The sequence below is a fragment of the Pezoporus wallicus genome, unplaced genomic scaffold (assembly GCF_028554395.1).
Source record: "Pezoporus wallicus isolate ANWC-B61680 ecotype Strahan unplaced genomic scaffold, APGP_CSIRO_Pwel_v1 contig_5261, whole genome shotgun sequence".
NCBI classification, from domain to species: Eukaryota; Metazoa; Chordata; class Aves; order Psittaciformes; family Psittacidae; genus Pezoporus; species Pezoporus wallicus.
In genome coordinates, this window is record NW_026642423.1 from 1,209,024 (window position 1) to 1,231,747 (window position 22,724).

Here is a 22,724-nt window from a genome sequence, read left to right on the forward strand (position 1 = left end):
GCTATGGAAAGAAAAATAACGCAAAGAGCTCCAGTTGTCTAGCTGGACACCTTCAGGTCAACAATGAATGGTTTTGCAGGGCTTTACACCCACTCTGCTTAGATGCTGTGGCTGCTGCTTTCAGGTGGCTGAAGAAAGACTGGGCTCTGAAGGTCCAGCTGAGGCACATCCAGGAAAATCCCACAAAACGTCTGGGCAAATGAAAGAGTCCCAGGAAGCCCTGGGTTGTGTGACCACTCCTGGTGCTGCCCATTGCCCTGCAAAGGATGCTGTGATCAGGCCCTCCCAGAGAGGTGAGGGAGCTGAGCAACCTTGTTATGCCTGGGCAACATGGACCTCTCACTGGTCTGCACTTGCTAGGCATGAATATACTAAATGGTTAAGCACAGACACCTTTAGGGCACAGTGTGAAATGCATCAGGCAGAGGAGGTGTTGATGTGGTGGGTTGAGCCAGCGAGGGATGTGGAGATGGGAGAAACACTCTGGCTGGTTCAAGGCTTCAAGCTGGTCCATCCAGCTCTGTACAGGCCTCAGGAGAGCGGTCCTGGATGTGTCCAAGACCTTCACAGCAGCAAGGTGGTGTTTGCTGACCTGTTTCGCAGAGCCAGTCACACTGAGCGCTCTGCTACCACGGTGAGCAGAGGAGGCCCTGGGGTGACCTGTGGGGGGGACTGGAAGCAAGATGGTGCTGGTGGGGAACAACCCCCCTTAAACTCCACCTCCTCCTGAACTGGGGTGATTTCCTAGGGTAGCTCCTGTCCATAGTGCCTTGTGTCCCCAGGCTATGGGAGCAAGCTGTCTTGCTGGCTGATATTCTGGGGTCTGCTACCTGTTGCTGATGTTTGGGGTTGCCTTAGATCCTCTGTGGAGAAGGATGCTCGGCAGAGGTAAGGGGCCAGCCTGCTATCATGTTCACATATTACAACTCTCGGATCTAGTTAGCGACCAGGTGAGCTGTCACCAGAGGACCTGATGGATGGAGAAGAGAGTTCCCTCCTTCCTGAGGCTGGAAATGAAGCTAATCAGACCTGGACAACTTAATCCAGCTCTGATCTGATTAACGACCTTGAAGACTGTGAACTCATCAGCATCCTGGCATCTATCACTGGCTGCATCCCACCCCTTCTGCCGACCACTGCTTGGCACAGCATTTGTGTGCACAGCCCTGGGTTCCAGCTCTCTGCCCTGCATGGTGTGGGCTGTGTGTCAGCTGCTGCAGCCCTGGACAACCCTCTTGCAGTGTCCCAGTGTCTGGGTTTGGTTCACCTTGAGGAAGGAGCTCCCTCAATGCTTTTTCTAGATTTCTTCATTAGGATGTTTTCACCCAGGTTTTATGGCTGGTGTCTGCAAAGATTTCTTGCCTGTGCAATTCCAAGGTTGCAGCTTGGCTTCCTGTGCTTGCATCACCCTGGGATCTGTGAATTGGGCACCAGCCTGGGTTGCTGATTCTTGGAGGACTTGTTTGTCTTTGGAGAGCCTCCTTAGGTGGTACAGGGGACTTCAATGAGGACAGTAATTTGTGACTCTGTGCTGTGACCCAGACCCCCAGAATGAGCCTCACTCCCTGCTCCCACTGTCCAAGCCACACTGTGCTCAAGGCTTGGCAGTGGTTACTGAGCCTCTCCTGGGCTGGCTACTACCATCCCGTGGTGGTGACTTCTCTGTTGTACCCCAGTGCAGCAGCCACAATCTCTGCCCTGGGTATCAATGCATGTTCCCTGTGCAAAGCTAACAAGCCACTGCAATCCTAGGAGCCAGTCTTGAGGACTCAGATAAGAAAGTGGTGGTTCCTCGCTTCTGTCACCATTGCAGGCTGTTGACCGGCAGTAGAAGAGCTGTCCTACCTTTCCTGTGCCCTCTGGTCCCTGAATACTTGCTGCACTTTTCCCTTGTGCTTGGGAGCCAGGCTGTTCCATTGCTCGCTCACCAAATCTTGTCTGCCTATGCCTGCTGCTTGTCAGGGCTGGCTACTCCCATGGCGGGAAGAGTGAAAGGGCTTGGGGTCCTTTTGTTTGTCAGGGATGTTGGCTTCTGTCCTGAGAAAGCAGAGGGGGGTGAATTTGGGACTGGGGAGAGCCCTACAGCCTGCATGATGGTGGAGAGATGGTATGGCAACAGGTGCTGAGGGTGGAAAGGGACCTTCTGAACCCTCTGTCCAAGTAGGGTGTTTTACTATGGGGTGACATACACCCCAAACACCCTTTTGAGCAAATCCAGCTCTCGGCTGTCCATAGGGCTGATTCCTTCCCTCCTCCCTCCCAGAAAAGCAGCTGGAAAGGGGCAGTTGTGCATCTGTTCCCACACAGGGGGAGTCTGGGGCCAACCCAGTGAAGCTCCTGAGTGCTAGGCTCAGGAAGTGAAAGGAGGAAGTTATCCCACACGTGGGACCTTTAGAGCTCCCTGCAATGGGTGACACATGTGCAGGGAGCCCAGCAGGCTCCACACCAGACTGGGTGGGCAGAGGGAAGAGAAGCCCCTGGGGTTACTGAGCAGAGAAAGCAAAGGAGGCTGAGGAAAACTCCACATACTCCTGCCTTTTCCCTCCTTGGGCAACTGCTTGCAGCCTCTGTGGAACACAGGATACAGGGGGGTGGACCCATCTCTTGCTCGGGGAATACAGCAGTGCTGGAAATGCTAACGGGGAAGAAATACAGGGATGGGAGCTCCCTTTTAGGCACCATAATATTTAGGCAGGGTAATAATGGCTTTCTCACTTGCCTTCCGAAGAGCAGGACCCATCATTGGGTAAAACAAGCAGAGGCTTTTCTCACTATGCCAGCATGATATAACAAAGTGGGACCCAGAGACACACAGATGCACTTGGCACTCTGGTTCTACCTAAACACCAGTGCCAGGACATCTGGCCCTCTGGGCTAGCTCTGCTCCTTCTCACCCATGTCTCAGACAAGCAAAGGTTTTCCTGTCCGCCTTTCCCTGGTGCTGCTCTCCAAGCTGTGTCCTGTCTGAGAAAGATAAGATCAAGCAAATGATCTGCCTGCAAGCACCTGCTTTGTTGACATGGGTGATGGAAGGTGGTGGCCTCCGTGTCCAGCTCAAATCCATTGATCTCCCTGGCCCTGAGTGTTGCAGTAGGAAAGACACGGCAGAGCTGGGTACTGCTAGTGATTCCTTTTGCACTGAGTGTGAAGGAGCTTGCCAGTGGGTGAGGGCCTTCCCTGCCCTCCCAGCTAGGCACTCTGCCCCCCAAGTGCCTGGGGGCTCTGCAGAGCCAGGGGAGAACTGGAGTCCAGCAGGTCTTTGCCTACTCGTGCTGAAGTCTGTTGATTCCAGTTTTCTTCCAGCCATTACAGCCACAGACCCTCTTCTGTTCGGAGGGTCTCTGAGGAAAGGGAGGTTGGCTCTACATTGGGACAATGGGCTCAGCACCCTGGGCGGCTGGTTCTGCAAGCCGCGTGTGCAACAGGGCTGTGCTGGGTTGTGAGGCTGGGGAGGGGGCAGAGGGCTCCGGGTCAGGCCCCGGAGTGTCCCTGCTGCTGTGGCCGGGGGATGAGGCAGCCGGAGGGGAGAGCCCGGCCGGGGCCCGCGGGGAGGCAGGCAGAGCCGGAGGGGCGGGGGGCCGGCGCGGAGCCAATGGGGAGCCGGGGCAGGTGGAGGGAGGGTTAAAACCCCCCCGGTGTCAGCGGGCGAGCGAGTGCCCAGGAGGAGGAGCGGCAAGGAGGGCTGCCCCCGAGGGCAGCCCCGCGGACTGCGGCGCGGCGGGATCCCGCCGGGGCTGCCCGGCCCTGCTGTGCCCTGGCAGGGGAGCGGCGGAGTGCGGGGAGGGGGGGGGGCGGCCGGCGGCTCCGCAAGGGGCTGGGCCACGCACAAGCCCATGGAGAAGTCCCAAAACTTCCGCATCGAGGCACTTCTGGCTGAAGAGCCGGCGCGGAGCGGGTCCCCACCGGGGCTGAGCCCCGAGAGCCCCGACCGCGCCGGACGCTCCGACCCCGCTTCACCGCGGGCTCTCCCTGCTGCCGCGCCCCTCGCCGCGGCCGGCTTTGTCCCCAAGCCCGGCTTGCTGCATCTCCCTGGCCCCGGGCTCGGCGCCCTCCCGGCCCTGTACCCTTCTGCTGTGTACCCCCTCCCGGCCCTGGGGAGCCAGCACCCTTCTTTCTCCTACACCGGCATCCCCCACCTGCCGCCGCCCGGCGCGGAGCACCTGAAGGCGGCCGTGGCCGGCTCCTTCCCCCTGGAGCACTGGATCCGAGCTGGGATGCTGGTGCCGAGGCTCTCTGACTTCCACGGTGAGTGACCCGGGGACCAACCCTCCCGTCGGTCAGGACGCAGCTGTTGCCCCTTCCAATACCGGCACAACGGGGAGCAGGTCCCCTCGGAAGAGCTGAGGTTTTCCGAGGCCGCACCTTCGCGGCTTCTTGGCAGTTATTGTCGGGACCCCGGCGGGGCGATTAGCTCTCCTGGCTGACCAGTGCAAGTCTCATGCTGCGCACTGACCTGCTCCCCAGTCAGGGCAAGTTTTCAGGTCTCATTGGCGGCGGAGGGGGGGTGTCAGTGATTCGTACAACTCCGAGGGCTGCGGGCCCCCGGGAATCCAATCCGAAGGAGAGTCTTGCCCTACCCCAACCTTGCCCCCGTGCCGTCAGAGTCGAGCCGCTCCCGGGCTCGCCGGGCTCTGCCGTTGCGGGAAGAAACGAAAATAAAGACGTAGTGTCCGGAACCGGCACCGGGAAACGAATAAATCTTTCCCGGTGCGGCTGGGAACGAACCCGCCGGGGCTGGAGCATGGAGGATATGAGGGCCCCCGGTCTGGGGGAGGGCCGCTGCTCCAGGTTCCTGCCTGCTGCCGCGCTCCGCTCGTGGGGTGAGAAGCCGGGTCTGCCGGGCCGGAGAGCCGGGGCCGGCTGGAGCTGCGAGAACCTGGCAGCCCAGCGGTGTGCTCGGCTCCAGCCCAGCCCGGTTCCTGCTGGCATGGAAGAAGGATGCATGTTCTGTACACGCACTGTGGGCAAGGACAGGGCTGCGGGCAGGCACCGGATCCTGCCCTGCAGTGATGGGCCGCGGGTGGGGGGGTGTCCTTCAGGGCATGGACATCACAAGGACCGACTTTAGGCTCTTGTCTCACCGGGGATTATCACTGCCACCTCTGGTAGTGTCACCCTGCCCTGTGCCTGTGGTGAGAGAGGGTCTGGGCACCGCAAAGATTCGGCCAGTAGGCAATAAACCAAGAGTGTCTCGTTGACAAACCCCCGGCAGAGTATCTGGATTTATTAGCTCAGTTCAGTGTCTTAATAATGTGGGAGCCAATAAGAAAAAATAAATTTTAGAGGCTGGATAAATAAACTGTATGGATGCAAAAATAGAGAATTTACATGCAGTATAGATCTAGCTATGAAGTGGTGGCACCTTAGAGTGTAGAGCGACTGTGTGCACTCTTCAAACATATTGAGCAGGGGGAGAAAATCTTTTATTTGTTAGGTGGTGAAACACCTTCCCACTCCTCTGCAGAGGCTGTGTTGCTCTCACGGGGTCTGTCGGTATCAGCATCCCGGTAGCTTCACCCAGGACTGTGTTTCACCAGAGTGGGATCACACCACAGCACCTGCCCTTGAGCACAGCTTCTGGCTAGGATAATGTAGAGATATTTGTGCATCAGATTTGCACGTGTATATCAGCCCCATCTCTCTCACGTACAGGATCTACTCCACAGCTGGTTGTTTCCAAAACCCTGTTGAAAGGAACCAAAGCTCAAATCACTTGCATGAGAACAACTTGTGGAGAGCTTTTGGGCTGTGCTAGGATGTACAGGAAGAGCGTGTTAATGTGGGTCTTGTGGGAAGCACTGAATTGGGCCCCAGCGGTAGTTCCAGGGGAGAAAAAGCAGTCTCTGACCCAGCTGCTTCCATCTCCTCCTGCTCAGGTTTCCATTCTGACGGCTTTCAGAGTTTAATTCCACATGTCCCCCTGACTCATAGCAGAGGGATCAAGCTGGGTGCAGAGCTTGAGCTCATGCCTTCCTGAAGTAGAAGGATGAGGCGTTGTGCTTTTGCAGCTGCTCTGCCTTCCTGTACCTCCCCGCAAACATCACTTGAGACTTGGTAGACTTACGCTTACTTGAGATCTATTCTCCTCTCCACACTTACTCTCCCATGGATCCTGGTCCTTGTTTTGTGTTATTCTCAATTCCATGAGGACCGTGTAATCAGATCCTGTTCATTGTCCATCTTCAGATTCTTGTTTAAGTCTACTGGAAGGATTTAGGTTCTCAAGTGTGTCCTGAGCCTTTCCTCGCTTGCAAGCTCCTAAAGCCGGTCTCTTTGCAGCATGCCTTGTCCTTGTAGTCACCAGGACTGGTCTCAGCTGTATTACAGCTGCGTGGGCTTGTGTTGCCCCAGTGTGCCGGCCATGCTACTCCACAGCCCTTCCTCATTTATCAGAGGGTGGTGGGCTGGGCAGGAGCCTCCTGCTGTTGGAACAGGGCTTCTGGGCTGCCTGGGGCTCCTTGGTATCCTGTCCCAACACCCAGCCTAGGCAGACCTACAGACGTGCCTGGCTGAGGTTTGCAGGGCACAAGTGACTATGCTGCCAGTGTTGGTCATGTTAGGTTTCCAGGTGGTAGTGGACAGGACAGACAGCTGGAAGAGTCAAATCAGCCTCTTAGGACATGTTCCTGGGTATCCCAGAGGGAAGTCACCCTATGATTTTTCTATAGAGGGTTCCAGGAGTAAATTCTGGAATTAATTCATTCTTTAGCTGCATGTGTAGAGATGTTTTGCAGGCATGGTCTGGTTCAGTCTCCTGGGGACAGTCAGGGCTGGAGAAGAAGCAGGACAGCTCCTGATTTGAAATTGCAAGCTCTGTGGGATGCATTTCACACACTTGCACTGCTCTTACCTGCCTATGAGGGAGGTAGGATGCCAGGGAGATGATCTGAGACTCAGTAACCCTTAACCTGGCCTGGGCTTGGGTGCTGGGATCACTCAGAGAAGTGCTCCTGCTGTGATGCAAGTGGGTGCTGTGCCTTCCTCACTTGGTGCCTCTGTGGAGCCGTGGGCAGCACTTGCCATCCCCTCACTGCAGCCAGCAGGGATACTGCCTGCCCAGGCTCTGCTGCTCCCAGCCTGGGTCCCTGTCCCAGGGTTTTGAGCACCTCGTAAACCACAGAGGGGGAGCATTTGGCACTGGGTTGCTGTGCCTATTAGTATTTCTGGGAACTCTGATTTATTTGCCCTGGCTACCAGCATGAAAATGCAGCATGGCAATGGGAGCCAGGTGCAGAGATCCACCTTGGAGGAGAGTGATAGGCGTGGAGAGTGGTAACATCCAGCTTCAGACTCTCAAGAAGAGTGAAGGATTCCCCATGAAGGACCTGGTGCTTGGATGGCTTTCCTCAGACACTGCTGCTCTGCATCACCCACTCACCACCTTAATTGCCTGAAGCCCAGACCAGGTACTGTCTGCAGCAACAGAGCTGGCTGATGGGCTATGCTGGGCTATGACAGTAGGCAAGAAAAATATCAAACTGCTTCCAAAAGCAACATCTTCCAATGCCCACCAGGTGCACAGAGCCTGGCATCAGCAGGAAACATGGACTGGAAAACAGCTGGCAAGCAGCAATTAAGGGTCAATGGTGGAGCAAGTGAGGAGACAGCAGAGGTAGCAATTGCCATTACACATGCTGCCCTATGGGTAATGGTCAGGGCTGCCGGCAGGCCAACAGAAGACTCTAGTGATGGTCCCAGTGCTGATGAGGCTTCTCCCCTGCCAGACCTGACATTAGGAAAAACACCTCCAAGGCTGCAAGGGTGCTAATTTCCTCTCCTTTATCTGCCAGCCCACAAAGTTAAGTGAACTATAGCTAAACAAACCAAATTAAAATCAAGTGGGTTAATATCAACCTAGGATTACCCTTGTTATCAAGAAGACGGAACTGTATCAAATAAACCAACAATTCTTTATAAGCTTTATCTAATTATCCAGGAGGCAGCTGCCTTCTAGAGCTCCTGGCCTCAGACTCGGAGGGCATTCCTGGCTCCAGGCCAGCCATTTATTTACCAGTATTGCAGCCAAATGATGAACACCCATTAGGGGTCCAAGACTTGCCAGGCTGGATATATATCCTGCCAGGGATATTGAGATGAGCTGTGATCCTGGATGTAGCACTGGAGGAGATGTCTGGGCAGATAGGAAATCCTTTGGCAAGCAAAGGCATGATGCTGAGGCAGTCACTGATCTTCTTGTAGGAGCTGGATAAGAGGGCAAACATTCCCAAAGAGTTACTCTTTTTATGGGATGCTGGTTGTGATGGGGATGGTGGTGGCATAGCTCAGCTGGCAATGACTGGGAGGGGTGATCCCTGGGGGGATGCTTGCAATGCATCTCTTGGGAGGATGCTGTCCATGTGCATACTGCTATCAGACTGTCCAACCAGACTGCTACAGGACAGCAGGGTACAGGACTCCACAGAACACACTGGCAGGACAGGCTGGAGCTACTAGCAGCCACAAGGCATAGTTTCCTCTTTGTACAGGAAACTGGAATCTACTTGGTACCTCAGACACCACTTTCTCCACCTCCTCCCTTTGCTCCTTCCCTGGTGAGAAATTAAAGACCTTCTTCATACTCTCTCCACACAAAGGAGCCAGGGCCCTTCAGGGAAGCTAACAGCAGGTCTGAGGCCAGAGATTCTGATTGTTCAGGTCCACACTGACATGCTTTTGTTGGTGGCTGTGTAGGCTGAGCTTTGGACTGGTGGTGGCTTGAGCTGTACGACACCACCACCAAAGGGTTTGAGAGTTGGGTTTTTTGTCAGCACAGGGGCAGGAGACAGGGTGGGTGTCCAGGGAAGTCAGGATCTGTACAATGGAAACCGCTGAGCTGAAATCCAATTGAAGACACTGAGATGGAGAATCTGGGGCTGTTGGAGGGACCATGCTCCAGCAGTCAGTCCCCTCATTGCTAGCCATTTGGGATATATCCTGTTTGGATTTATTTGGCTTTTGAGCAAGATTTCTGTTCTTTTCCTTGCTAGACCAAGCAGTTCCCAGCCTTTTAACCAGCCAAGAGTGAGTCTTTTGGAGGTGTTGTTAAAGCAAGCTGCCTTCCTGCTTCTTCTGAAGCTGGACAGAGATCACTGCATTTGAGATCGAGACTCACTTCTGTCCTCCACTCTTCCCACATCTGTTTTCAGTCTGGCCACATCTGAACTTGCAGAAGGAGGCACAGAGGAGCCTTTCAGGGTGGTCTGGAGGATTTCTGTGCTTCCCAGAGCCAGGATGCAGTGCCCTAGGAGCTGAGCCCTCCACTTTCTGCACTGGGGTGGGGAATTCAGGCTGGGAATATATTTCTTCACCCCTAGAAAATCAGCCTCTAGCTCAAGAAAGCATAGAAGTCTCAGATTACTGGATGCTGGGAAGTGCGTACACCCTCTTCCCTTCTCTTTCTCCAAAGCATCCTCCACACACCATGCCCAGAAAGAGATACGTAGAGCTGCTTTGTGTTGTGACCCAACCAATGCTGACTAAATGAATTTTCCCTCTGGTTCTTTCTGATACAACTCTGGCCTTCCTCCCACCCCGAGGAGCTGCAAGAGGTTTTAGCATGTGCTACCCCATCCCTACAGGTGTTGGTCCCAGTGTCACCTCCTTTCCCTAGCTGAAGGGATTCTTTTCAGGTCTATTTGGTCTCCTGTATCCAGCAAGGATTTGTACAGAGCATTCACAGCAGCCCAGAGCCCAGATGGCAGCCGAGCTCTGCAGAGCTGAGCCATCTTTCATCCAACATTCATACTTGTCCCAAAAATCTTGAGCCTCTCGTTTCATGGAATCTTAGAGTAGAAAAGGACCTAAAGATCATCTAGTTAGCCTTGTATATGCTTTGTATGCCAAATAGTGTGTGTGTGTGTCAGAGCTGTTGGCACAGAGTGACTCTACTCAGTCCCTAGTTTAACTGGCCCGTAGCTGCAAGGTGGGTCCCATGGCTGCCTCTCCTGGCACCGTGGGGCTGCAGGTGCAGGAGGGTCGTGTCCATTCCATGAGGAGTTTGCAGAGTCAGCCCAGCCTGGGCTCTGTCTGTTTGACCTGTTTTGTGCAGCATCCAGGTACTTGGGATCAAACCCGGATCATGACTGATTATTGACCCCTTCATAAATTCCTACCTCATGTGTCTCTGCTGTGTTTGTGAAGGGTTCTGTGGACACTTCTGGAGATGGGAAGGTTGGGATCAAAGATGGAATCTGAGGGAGATGATGTGGATAGTGCCCCAGCACTGTAAAGTGGTCAAGCTGAAGTGACCCTTCCCAAGCGGGGACATCTCTGGGGCCATGATGCTCTGCCTTTCCCCCTGAGACACAACAGTGGGGATGTGCCAAGGACCTTTCCTGCTAGTGCCCCCCCCCCTCCACCGCTCCAGCACTTTACTCCCAGCTGCAAACCTCTGGGTATGATTGCCACTGTGGTGCTGGGGGAAGCAGTAAAAGCTGAACCCCGGGGGGACAATAAAGCCAGCCGGGAGGAGATAAGCAGGGATCAAACACAGGGCGGCAGCCACCCCGCGCTGGACTCTCAAAGGTCCCTTTGTTCCCGCTGCCTCCTGACTCAGCACCGCGCTGCCTTCAAGGGCTGCGGGGGAGATAGTGGTGCTCCCGGGCAGCCCTGCCTGCAGCCCCTGGCAGTTGGGCAGCCACCTGCACGCCTGGCAATAAAAAAAGGAGGATTAATTCCAGTCACAGGACTGATCCCAGCTGCACATCGAGGCCTGATAAGGTATCTTGCTGGTTTCTATCAGTCAGGCAATAAAGCCATTACTGAGGTAGGAGATGAGGGAAGAAACACTCGCTTTCCTCCTCATCCCGGGCTTACTTGCCGAGGGGATGTCCCTCCAGCCCTGCTGTCCCCTGACCTTCCATCTGCTCCACAGCAGCCCCACAGTCTGGCTTGATGGGGAAGTGCCGTCGGCCTCGCACAGCTTTCACCAGCCAGCAGCTCCTGGAGCTGGAGAACCAGTTCAAGCTCAACAAGTACCTGTCCAGACCCAAGCGCTTTGAGGTAGCCACATCGCTGATGCTCACTGAGACACAGGTACCTTCTTCCCAGGGGGATGGAGTGTAGCACCAGCCAGCTGCCAGGGAGCAAAGCGTTAAGGTCATGGGCAATGCTGATGCCCCTTGCTCAGCTGCCACCAGCCCCACATTCCACTGCCCCATCAGCACCACTTCCAGGGTGTCTCCCACAGAGACCTGTTTGGTGGGCTCCAGGCTCTTGTGAAGAGCACCCCAGAAGTACTGCTCCTCTTTTTACCCACAGCCTCCAGCTTGGGTTTCAAAGCCTTCTCATCCCTCACCGCACTGTTGGAGGTGGCTTTTTGTGGGGCTAAAACTAACATACACTGGTTCATGTGCTTGGGCGTCCTGCAGAAGTCAGACAGGGGGAAGGGAGCAGCCCTCACAGGACAGGGACTCCTCTCCCCATTACAACCTCAGCCTCTTTGCACAGACCTGCAGAACCACGGGATGACTCGCAACAAAGGGGCTTTTGGGAGGGCCTCCATGCAGGGAAGGTGAGGAGAGAGGGGGTGCGTGGGGGCAAGATGGAGCAAAGGGACACACTCTCCCTTCGGGGCTCTCCCTCGGCAGGTCAAGATCTGGTTCCAGAACCGCCGCATGAAGTGGAAGCGGAGCCGCAAAGCCAAGGAGCAGGGAGCTCAGGTGGAAGCTGAGAAGCAACGAGGGCTCAGCAAAGCCTGCGAGAAGCTGCTGTCCGGCGAGCCCCAGAGACAAGCTACAGAAAGCACCGAATTTATGGGGTGCAGCCCCGGCTCGGGCTTCCTGCACCGCAGCGCCGCCCAGCTGAGCTATGGCCCGGACTCCTCCTGCTCGGGGGATGAGGAGGATGAGGAAGATGAGGAGGACGAGATGGATGCCACGAAGAGGAAGATTGGCTCTGTGTTGTGAAAGGCAGATGAAGCCAGCCGGGGAGAGGGGCTGGGCTGTGGTGTCTGGGGTCGCTTTGCTGGCAGACACAGACTGTGCCTCGGCGGAGTAGGGGGGGCTGCAGGGCTCCTGCCCCCCCTTTAACTTATGTGTGTTTGGATCCTATTTAACTCGTAATTATTCCTCTGTGTGTACCTGGGGGAGTCCCCACATCCCTCCCCTATAAAGCTGTTATCCAGTTGCCTGTGCTCTTCCTTAGGGGACAAGAGGCTCTGCCCTACTCCTGAGCTGCGGTGCCCTGCCATCGTCCCTGGGGAACCGGGTGGGGACAGTAGACTTGCACAGCTGGCAGCCCACAACACAGCTGGAGGGGAGAGACCCTGGACCCTCCTTCAGCTGTGCACTGCCCTTCCCTGCAGATGCAACAGCGACTGGAGCAGGGCATCCGTGCATGGTGCCAGCTGCCCTTCCCCTTGCCGGGAAGGAGGATGCCCAGGATGCGTGGCAGCCTGCCCCATCTCCTCCTGCATCTCCAGTGTCCCTGGTGGGGTCTGCACTTGTAGGACAAACCTAAACTGCCAACTCTGCAAAGCAGAGCTGGTTATTAATTGGCTGCAGTAGTGCTGTTTCCCATGCTGCATTTAGCCTGGTTGTAGCGGCATGGCATTTCCCCAAAGTGAGGTGGGGACGGAGCCCTCCTCAGTTTAGGGAGGCGCTCAGGCTGTTTGTGAGCACTCGTTGCTGTGGTAAGCCCCACTTTTTCTATGGTGATATCTGAATCTCTCTGAGTCCCTTCACGGGCTGATTTCACAATCATCTTGGGACCCTGCTGGCTCTCACTGGGCTCAAATCAACCCCTGATAGCAGGGTGACAATGGACACCCCCTGCCACCTCCCTAGAAGCACCAGGATTAAGTCCTGGCTGCCCCTAAGCAAGCAGGCTGCCCCTGTCCTCAGCATGCTAGAGGCTCCTAGCAGATCTCCTATGTCGTCTGCATGAGGAGGAAAGTGAGCATCTCTTCCGTCATCTCCTGCCCCAATAATGGCTTTATTGCCAGTGAGACACATCACCTTCTCCCTGTCCCTGCCTGAGAGTGGCAGGGATGCTGCCTGCCCACGGAACCTGCCGTGAGGTGGGAGTTGCTGAAGGGCAGCAGCCCCTGGGGAGCCCCGTGTCACCTCTGGCAGCCAGTCAGCAATGGATGGGGCAAGTGAGGGTTGGTGTGGGGCTGTCACCTTGCAGGGTTGGGGCTGGGACTGCTGTGGAGCAGCATCCTGGACAGAGGGACAGATGTGATGCTTTTGAGACAGAGGGATGGACAGGGGAAGTAGATATTGGGAGAGTATGGGGAGGGATGGATGGATGGATGGATGGATGGATGGATGGATGGATGGATGGATAGGACACACAGGAGTGTGGGGTAACAGTGACCCGCAGTGGCTGCTGGCAGCTCAGCAGCTTTCCCCTAGGTTTGTGTCATCCTTGGTGCCCGAGTCCCCTGTCCCCAGGCAACCCATCCCAGTGCACGGCAGGGCCTGAGTGCCCACAAAGGAGGTGTCCGGATCCTGGCAATGCCCAGTGGGGGCGTTCTGGTGCTGAGGAGGTGCAGCTGTTGCTCTAAAGAGGAAGATGTGAGCCAGAGTAGGGACCAAGTGCCAGGAGCCTGTGATGCCTGGTCTAACATGGTACAGGAGAGAAGTAAATGTAGAGGAGGGGAGAGACAGGGCAGGAAAGGAGAATGGGAGAGAGAACTAGGAAAGGATGGTACCCAATTCCCCACCATTGCCCTTGCAGGGACAGCAGGACAGAAAAGATCTACTGCTCCAGGGGAGCTGTGCCCCCGACAGCAGGCACACAGGTCTGGGCATGGAGATGCTGGCAGATGCCAGCCCATGATTTTTGGAGCCTCAGGGCCAAAGACATCTACTACTCGACTGATGTACAGCATGACCCTGCAGCAGTGGGGGAGCATGGAGAGGACCACAGGCTGGAGCTGGACACACTGGGTTGGGGGTGAGATGGGGGGAAATGGTGGCAGGGGCAGAAAGGAAAAGGAGAGAAGGAAAGCAAGAACAGCAACAACAAAAGTGTCAGGAAGGAGGAGCGGAGCTGAAGGGATGTCACACGCTTAAAACGTTCACCTTGATGGGCCATGACAGGTTTAATTTCCAGAGTACAGTCATTAAAGTGATAGATGGGAGATGTTCATCCCACGCCTGGTGGACACGGGCCTGCTGTGGCTGCAGAAGGGTTTGTTTTGTTGCTGTTATTTATGAGGTTGTTTCTGCAGGAGCCAAGCACTCATCCAGCGCTGGGGGGATGGAGGACACGATTTGATGCTGGAGAAGTTGGGGCGCAGATTTACAGCTGCTGAGCTGGATGACTCACATTGTGAACATTGACAAATGCGATTAAAGCTGCATCTCCTTCTTGCCTCTGCCCTGGCACCCTCCCTGCGCTGTGAGACATGTCCAGTCCTGCTATCCTGCCCACTGCTGCCTGCACATCACAGGAGGGCTATCTGGCCCTCCTCACTAAAGACACGGGGGTCCTCCTGCTCCTTGAGGGCCTTCCAGGACACTGCGAAGATGCAGGAGTGTCCCATGGTGGTGGTGGTACCTTATGGGAATCATAGCTGGGATGGGCTCGTGCAGCCAGGGCTCACCCCCTGTGTCCCTTTGCCTTTCTTGGCCTCACGACTTCTTGTGGCAGTGGTCAGAACTTTTTGTGTCTGATGCTCCAAGGAGCTCACGGTGACCTGGCCTAGTTGAGGTGCCAACCCACTCTTACACCAGCACTCCAGCCTGCTGCACCCTATGCTCTCTTGTCCCCAACTTAGTTCCACAGCTTCCTCACCTCATCCTGTGCACCCACGTACATCATGGCACCCCATCTGCTGACTCAGCTGTATGCTATCTCCTTCCCCTGCATCCATCCTTATCAGCCCTGAGCTCTCTCCTCCACCTCGGCATCCCCTGCACCCCTCCATCTACCACCTTCCCCCCCTCCATCTCCCTGTCCTCAATCAACTCCCGGTCCCCATCTGCCCCTGCACTATTTGCTCCCTCTCATATCCCCACTGCACCCCTTTTCATCTGTCCCTGCACCCCTCAGCTCCCCCATTACATTCCTGAGAACTTCCCACCTGCACTCTTGAGACCCCTCATTTCCCCCCTGCATCCCTCCATTTGCCACATGCACCCATGAGACCTCCCTATCTGCTCCTTGCACCCTTCCACTTGACTTTGAGTCCCCCCATCTTCCCCTGCACCCCTCCATCTGCCCCGCTCACCCCTATCTCCCCCTCATCTCTCCCGCTCTTCTCGTCCCTCTGCTGCCCCCTGGTGGTCGCCGCGGGCAGCCCTCACCGGGGATTGACCCGAGGCGGCCGCCGTCGTTACTCCGGGAGACGACGACGCCGCGTCTGGTCCCCATGGCAACACGGGCCCGCTTCCCGTGGAGCTGAGCGGCCGGGCCCAGGAGGGCTCTCGTTGGGGCGGTGGGACCCCACCGGAGCCGAGGTGGGGCCAGGCAGGGCTTGAGGGAGCTGGGCTGGCCGCGTGGACCCAGGGTTGGCGGTGACCCGTGGTCCGGGCTCGGCAGCGGGGACCAGGCATTGTTACAGGGGACTGGGTGGTGCCCCAGGGAGCCGGGCAGGCTCGTGCTGTAGGGAGCAGGCAGTGCCACAGCCATCGATCTGGAGTTTTAGGGGGCCAGGCAAGGCTATAGAGAGGGCTTTGCTCCACTGGGCTCTGTGGGTCTATCGTGGGCTTCACAGGGCTGTGTTATAACAGCCTAAGGGAGCTCTGCCAGAGGGGTCTGAGCTGTGAGTGAGGCTGGGCTCAGCTGGCAGTATGGGGACAGTACTGGGAACACTACAGGGAGGTGTGCCATCCCGAGCCCCAGGAAGGCCCGGCGGTGCAGCAAAGGCTGTCTGGGTGCAGGAGCAGCATGTGAGGACTTCTGCCTCTGGTTTCTCAGATGCTTGCTCAGGCGCATGGCGAGTCCCAAAACTCTGACGCTTTTCGGAGGCTGTCCTATGGTTGCACCAGGAAGGTGAGTGGGGAAGCAAAGGTGCCACTGCGGTGCGGGGATTTACTGGCAGGGCAAGGAGGCGACAAAAACAAAAAGCCCTTCAGGCTTTGCTTCACTCTCCCTGGGCATCCTTTAGAAGCTGTTGTTTGCGTTGTGGCCAGGAGGTGTCCCCTACGGACACAGCCTTCGCTGCAAGGCGGCTCCTCCCGTCCTTTGCTAGAGTCGGCAACCTTTAGCATGGAGAAACAGCTGTTTGAGTGATTTCCCCTCCCTCCCAAACTCCTAATGTCCCCGTTGCAACTCCCTAAGCTGTCTGCAGGAAAGGCAAAGAAGAAGAAAGGAGTATTCTGGGGCATTGAGGTAACCAAAACACTCAGGTGGCATGGCTGGGAGCTTGGAAAAGAGACCATCAAACACCTGATCTTGAAAAATGTTCATGAGAAAACCCAGAAGCTGAGCTACAGGTGCGTGGAAGTTTCATTCTCTTTTGTTCTCCTCACGCTGTCACTGAATCTTCATCCCTCCTGCTGCATCAGTCCCAGCAGCACCTTTTCTCAGATTCAGCTGGAGACAGCACATGCACACTTACATAGCATGAGAGAAACCTGATAATTCAGAAGCTTTGGAATTACAGCCCTTGTTTCTGGCAGGAGTATTTTAAATTAAACATCCTTTTTTTTTTTTTTTTTTTTTTTTTTTTTTTTTGTAATTCTGTTTTGCTGATACTTCTGTCTGTGAGCATTTCCAGTCTGGTGAGATTTTAATTGTGGATGTATGCCAGCCAGTCGCCAGTGTATCCTAAAACCATTGTTCCAGGGAGATCCACTGGATGTTGAGCCACTCCAGTACTCCCTGTGACCCTCTCTGCTGTGAAACTGTTTCTGCCCAATGTGTTTTGCTCATGCTGCATGGTCTGGGAATGTAAAATATTGTTCAAGGAGCTGGGAATGGGTTTTCAGAACACCTGGGTTCTGCCCCTGTTTCTGCTGATTTGCTACCATGGTACAGCTGTGTGAAGTACTTCTAATTGTGAGGTCTGGAGGGTTTGATGTTTTTCATTCTCTTTTATGCTGTTTAACTTAACAGCTCTATGCACTCAGACAAAATATCTTGTTCTGATTTCAATCTTTAGGTGCCCTTCCACGAGATTCTTCTTCACTGTTTTTCCACAGCCGATCATTCTGAGACCTGGTATGTCCTTAACTCTGCCCATCATTTTCCGGCCCATTGAAAAGGTAAAGTGGCAATACCAAAACTGCTCTCAGTGCTCAGGCTGGCCTCCAGAGGGGCAGTGGGTCTCTGCCTCTGTTGTCCTTTCTGATTTGTTTTCACTTAAATGAATGAGTCCTTAGGGAAGGTTTTAGCAGAGAAAGGCTGGGCCTCGGGATTTTCCTGCTCTCCTCACGTTAGCACCTCAGAGAACCTTAACCCCTGACTTCTCTGCAGAGTTTGCCATTAGCTATGAGAGGGATCCTCACAAAAAGTATTCCCAGATTTTCAAGTGCTTCTTCTGGCCATGAAATCAGTAAGATAAAGCGCTTGAACTGTCCATATCTGGTTTCATTCCAGGGAAACTCAGCTGGGTGGTTTGAGTGCAGAACCTTGGTTTGAGGGGCTCACTCTCTGCTTTCTTACAGGAGACCCCAAAGCCTGTACATTGAAGGGCTACTGATTTTCTATAAGGCATATGTGAAGGGCCTCCCTTATTTTGGATGGAGTGGGTTTTTTAAGCTTTATTTTTAACAGCGGTGATTCCTGATTCTTTTTCCCATCCATTTTTTCTTGATTTTCAGCTTGTTTCTGGTGTCTCTCTTGGCTCTGAGCGCTGATCTCTGGCTCTTGTCCACAGCTGTATGTCTTTGATGTGAATCTCAGTCCTAGGCATGGAGTGTGATCACTGGATAAATTCCCAGTACCCCGCTCCTTTAGCATCATGATTTTCTGAACTGTTCAGTGTTCCTCTTATGAAATAGCTCATATTCATTCAATTTTAGTGAATAGCTCATCTACATCCATTAACCAGTGGAGCAGGAGGCTCCCTTTCTTAGAGAGAGCAAGGACCGTGTGTGTTGAGTGCCCAAGGTCTCTTAGCTGATAATTGGTACTCAGAAAACGTAACAACTGGGGAGCATGGAAGACATGTATCTTGCAGTTCCTTCTATCTCGGCTGGTTAGCAGATGTCCTGGGGCTATTTGTACACAGTCCTGTCAATGCTGCATCTTTAAGCTGTGTGTTATCTGCTTAGGTCTCTAGCTGACAAAGCACTTAATCAAAATGGTATTTCTGTGTTTGTGAAGCTCAAAGAAATATTGTGCATGCTTCAGTTTGGCTGAATGGAGATTTTGAAAACACTGAAAGAAATCTTTCTGCATCAAAACAATTCAAGTGAAACAAATGTGGACTTCAACTGCTCATTCTGAGGGTGTTTGTGTGTTCCCTGACAGAGTGAGGAGTATGCCTGAGCACCTTCCTCAGTGCCTGCCTCTTTTCAGCTCTCCAGATGCTCTCCTTCCTGCACAGGGACCTCCTCTGGTGCCTCTGTTGCTGATGTTTTTTTCCCTGACACTTTCAGAAATCTAGGTGATGGGTGTGCATGGGAGGAGCTGTAGTACCTGCAAGATGGAGCCCATCTAACTGCTGTATCCCCTTGCTTTTCTGTGCAGAGGGAGTACGAAGACAACATCTGCTTTAAGAAGGATGAGGGTGAGTTCTCTGTCACCCTGCGTGCTACGCTCCCACACCCTTGTCTGTCCTTCCCAGCTGCTGTCCAGTTGCCTGCGTGCGCTGTCCACGATGTCATGGAGATAACATTCCCTGTGCGCAACATCGGGTGAGTGAGATGTAGCTGGGCAGAGCCCCTTTCTGTTTTGTCAGATATTTTGCCATCTTCTTGGATTCTCCAATGAATGCAGCTCCTTCCAGTTCTTGGATCTGCTGGCTGCCTTGACAGGCAGCAGACCTGCTTTCTCTGAGCTCATAGCAGAAAAGGCAGCAGAAATGGTGGTGCAGATTGGATCTCGCCATGGGCACATCTTGGCACTTCACATCTTGTCTGTTTCCAGCATATTCTGAGAACCTTTTCATGCACATGAACTAATTGGGGACCAACATGCTGTCCCATTAACTTCCCAGATTCAAAGCAGAGGTCTGGGCTTCTGCTTAGTCAAAGGCAGCCTGCCCAGCTGAGCAGGGAGAGATGAGCTGGAAATATTTCAGCTGGAAATATTTAAATCTTTCTATGACTTGACCAATCTTCCCTCAGCACGGGGATGCTGTAGGGATGGCAGTGGAGTTTCTGGTGCTGGAGCTGAACTTTTTAATTTGGAGGCAGGCAATACAGAAATTGAAGAGTCTTCCCAGTGCCTGCTCTTAGGTTCATGGAGTTTCTCAAAGCAGTAGCAGCATTCTGGCACTTGGAGTCATCATTTAGAAGCAAAGATGTTTGCAAGTACCAAGGACTGTCTTATTTTAATGAGGGAAGGACAGTCATTCGGGCAGTATTGTAGAAAGCAGTGTGGTGAAAAAGTGCCCAGGCAAGGAGGAGGTGTACTTCCAACCATTTACAGCAGGAGCAGAATAACTTTTACTAGCTGGGAAATGCACTCCCCAAAGAAGTCACCTGCTGTAGTGGCAGGTGGAAAGGACTGAGGGCACATGTACCTTCAACAGGGCAAGGTGTCAGCCAGAAACCATTTCAAGTAATTCATTCTCCCCTTAGATAATTCATTTTTTCTATTTGAGAGGTCCAGGGTGGTGGTGGAGGATATGGATGGTAACACACAGCTTGGAATCAATAAAATATGAAAAGCTGGTGGTGTATCATGTTCTTTGCACAAATCAAACAAGAAAAGTGAGTTCTTGAGAGCTGAATGAGGTATTAAGAAAACAGCTTGCTCTTCTCTTCTCACCTGGGCATATAACAGAGGAACAAATGTTCACTTGGAATTAAGTAGAAGGAAAAGCAAATACTTCATTCTGGAGCTGGTTTGGTTTTGGGTTTTTTGGTGTTTGTTTGGTTTTTTTTTTCTGTCACATGATGAACCTGAGAAATTTTATGGTCATTAATAGAGTCCTTACAGATAATAGTTAAGATTCATGAACGTGTGAACAGAGCATTTGCAGCAACTAGAGACAAATTTCTTCTCATCATCACATATTTGGCCAGGTGCATTGGGGATTCTGCCATTCAACAGTGGTTGCTTCACATCCTAACTGAACAACCTATTGGGAAGGTCCATCCTCTGTGTGATTGCACAGGCAGCTATAGATGCATTTGTCCACCTAAGATGTGTCTCCATTTCCTAGTGATCTCGTCACTGTGTTTCACTGGGAGACGCCAAGCCCTTTCTACATGATTCCTAACTACAGCATACTGAACCCAGGTGCTGAGTGCATGGTCAAAGTGGTCTTCCAACCCAAGGTGGCTGCAGTGTATGATGTGGCAGCAACATGCTGGTTTGGAAGTGAAGAGAAACGAAAGAGGACTATCCAGCTAAAAGCCCTGTGTGAGTCCTTATTGCATTTAACATTCAAAGAAGTGTGTATCATCCCGAACTATGGAATAGCATTCCACAGGGATAAATGGAGGTACTGTGCTTTGAGACTGTGCCACAGTTGGCTCGGCCTACTGATGAGCAAATTAAGTCTATGGTTTGAAAGTGCCCTGTGAAATTCTCTAATGTACTTTTGCCAATTTGAAAATGTGATCTGAAAAGACACAGGGTCTGATACACACTGTGGCGTGCTTTGGCCAAACCAACATTTCTGGAGCCTGCTTAAGTTGACAGAGGGGCAAAAATGAGAGAAGTTCACTGGCATAGTGCGGAAACCTCCAGAAATTCCTGGTCTTTGCACTCAGTCTCTCTTGTCTGTCTCTGCTAGACAGAGAGATGGAGGAAAACTTCTGAAGCTTTCTGGATTCAAGCTAGAATAAGCAATGGTTTGATTAGCAAGTCCTTCCCTGAAGTGTCTTACATGGCTACTGATGAAAGATGTGACTGAGTTTAGTAAGTTAAGGCTGGGAGATTGTTTAGTTCTAAACAGGGGCAACTTCAAAGTTGGATCTAACTTCAGAGTTACCTGGTATTGTTCAGAGGCTTTTCCAGTTGAGTGTTGAATTTCAAGGGATGGAAATTCCACCTCTCTTTCTTAACCCAATATATTATTCCCTTTAACAGCCAAATACCCCTATCTGCAGGTGAATGTGGTAGGGGAAGAAAAAGAAGATGTACAACCTGGAAAGTTTCAGGATGTGCTGTGCTTTGGATCAGTGCCAGTGGGGACAACTGTGGAGAAGTGTGTAGAAATCTTCAACATGTCTGTGGTATGTCGAGTGGGAGACTTCTGAGAAGTTCTCATGCTGGCACACTTCCCTGGGATATGTGGTTTTGAGTATCTCCCTTAATGCTGTTCCAAATGGGAATGTGAGTAAAACAGAGCTGTTGAGCCTTCCCCTACCAACCAGGCCATTCAACTTTGCCTTCCAGCTGCAGTGCTAACGGTACATCCATGTGCAGCATGGTATGACAGTTCCTGTCTTCTTCCCACTGTGCTTGGTCCAGATCAGGCAGCCACTGTTGTCCTTTACACTCTGCAGCTCTCCTACTCACACTGGACAAGTCCATCAGTCCCCTGTGACAGTTGTGGCAGTCTTAAATTGGCATGTATGTGTCCCAGGCTGCTGATGGATCTGCTGCTGTCCTCAGTGGACTGCAGCCCTGTGAACTGTGAACTGCTCTGAAAGTCAAGTGAGCTGTATTTGGGCGCCTTGTTCTCTGTACCAGCTCAACCCACTAAAAGATAGATGTACTCAGAGACTGCTAACATGCTGAGCAGTGCTGAGTGCTCCACAGGCTCTGCAACTCGGAAGAGGCAAAGACCTAGTCATTTGTTGTACTGTTCTGGTTCACACTGCAATGGTGGTCAACATCCCCATGAAAAGACCAGGATCCTTTTTTTCTAAGGGACTTGAGGAAGGTATCAGAGTGCCAGTCCTTTCTTTTGTGAAAGGATCCCCAGACAAGGTGGAACTGTGGGTGGAAGTACCTGTTGTCTACCTACCTGTCTCCCATTCACAGCAGTCACTTAAGCTGCTTTGGCCCTTGGAGTCACCTTGAGCCATCCTCCACCCTACCAAGAGGGGCACTCCAACTCCAGGGATCACCAGGATATTCTCCTGTATTGACTTGTGAGCACGTTGTGGGAGCTTGCTGCCAGCAGTACTCCCAGTGCTCCAGCAGGACGGGGTGGCAGAGGTTTGCACAGCACTCCCATGCTGTGCTGCGGTAACCTTGGTGTTCTTGGTGGTGTTCAGCTTTGCTGAAAACCCAGTTCTTCACTGGTTAGTATCCTGCATTCAGGGCCATCCTGGCTCTTGTTGGCTCCTTTGTTAACCTATTTATTTTCTGCTTGCAGGTTGATGCACCATGTAGGATAGAAAGAGCAGAAGATCCTCTGCTTCAAGATCATGTTTTCTCTTGTGATGTGTCCCATGGCATTGTCCCTGCCAAAGGGAAGCTGGTCTTGTGCATACGATTTCAGCCTCAGATAGTAGGAGAGCACAGTACTGACTATTTCACTATCACATCTGCTGGATACCTCCTGCAGACTGTCCTGAAGGTGACTGGCTCATGTAAAGGTACCAGAGTGAAAGCCTTCCCTGTTCTCCCTGTCGTCTTCTTAGCACTGCAGGGGAAGGGCTAGTACTTGAGGAAGGACTAGGGACTGTCGTAGCCCTCAGTCACAGACTTACCTTCTGCTCGGCTCCAGGTTGTCCCTGGTGTACCGTTTGGGGTTTATACTT

General features: G+C 53.2%; 2 protein-coding genes across 4 annotated transcripts in view; both read left to right on the plus strand.

Annotated features, from left to right (window-relative positions):
- Positions 1-469: 469 nt before the first annotated feature.
- On the plus strand, positions 470-12,215 carry LOC130610385 (motor neuron and pancreas homeobox protein 1-like). The gene is made up of 4 exons (XM_057430219.1): positions 470-634; positions 3,762-4,245; positions 10,874-11,034; positions 11,589-12,215. The coding sequence occupies exons 1-4, from the start codon at positions 470-472 to the stop codon at positions 11,904-11,906; spliced, it is 1,128 nt and encodes a 375-aa protein (XP_057286202.1). The 3' UTR covers positions 11,907-12,215.
- A 3,593-nt stretch (positions 12,216-15,808) lies between these two features.
- The window catches only part of CFAP65 (cilia and flagella associated protein 65), a 31,870-nt gene continuing 24,954 nt past the window's right edge, over positions 15,809-22,724 (plus strand). For all 3 annotated transcript variants that reach the window (XR_008975019.1, XM_057430005.1, XM_057430007.1), the window contains exons 1-7: positions 15,809-15,942; positions 16,231-16,385; positions 17,054-17,156; positions 18,586-18,752; positions 20,228-20,427; positions 21,100-21,245; positions 22,337-22,559. Coding sequence is in view for 2 of the 3 variants with exons in the window: in XM_057430005.1 (XP_057285988.1) it covers positions 15,868-15,942; positions 16,231-16,385; positions 17,054-17,156; positions 18,586-18,752; positions 20,228-20,427; positions 21,100-21,245; positions 22,337-22,559 (1,069 nt within the window). In the remaining variant the exon portion in view is untranslated. The remainder of the gene's footprint in view (positions 15,943-16,230; positions 16,386-17,053; positions 17,157-18,585; positions 18,753-20,227; positions 20,428-21,099; positions 21,246-22,336; positions 22,560-22,724) is intronic.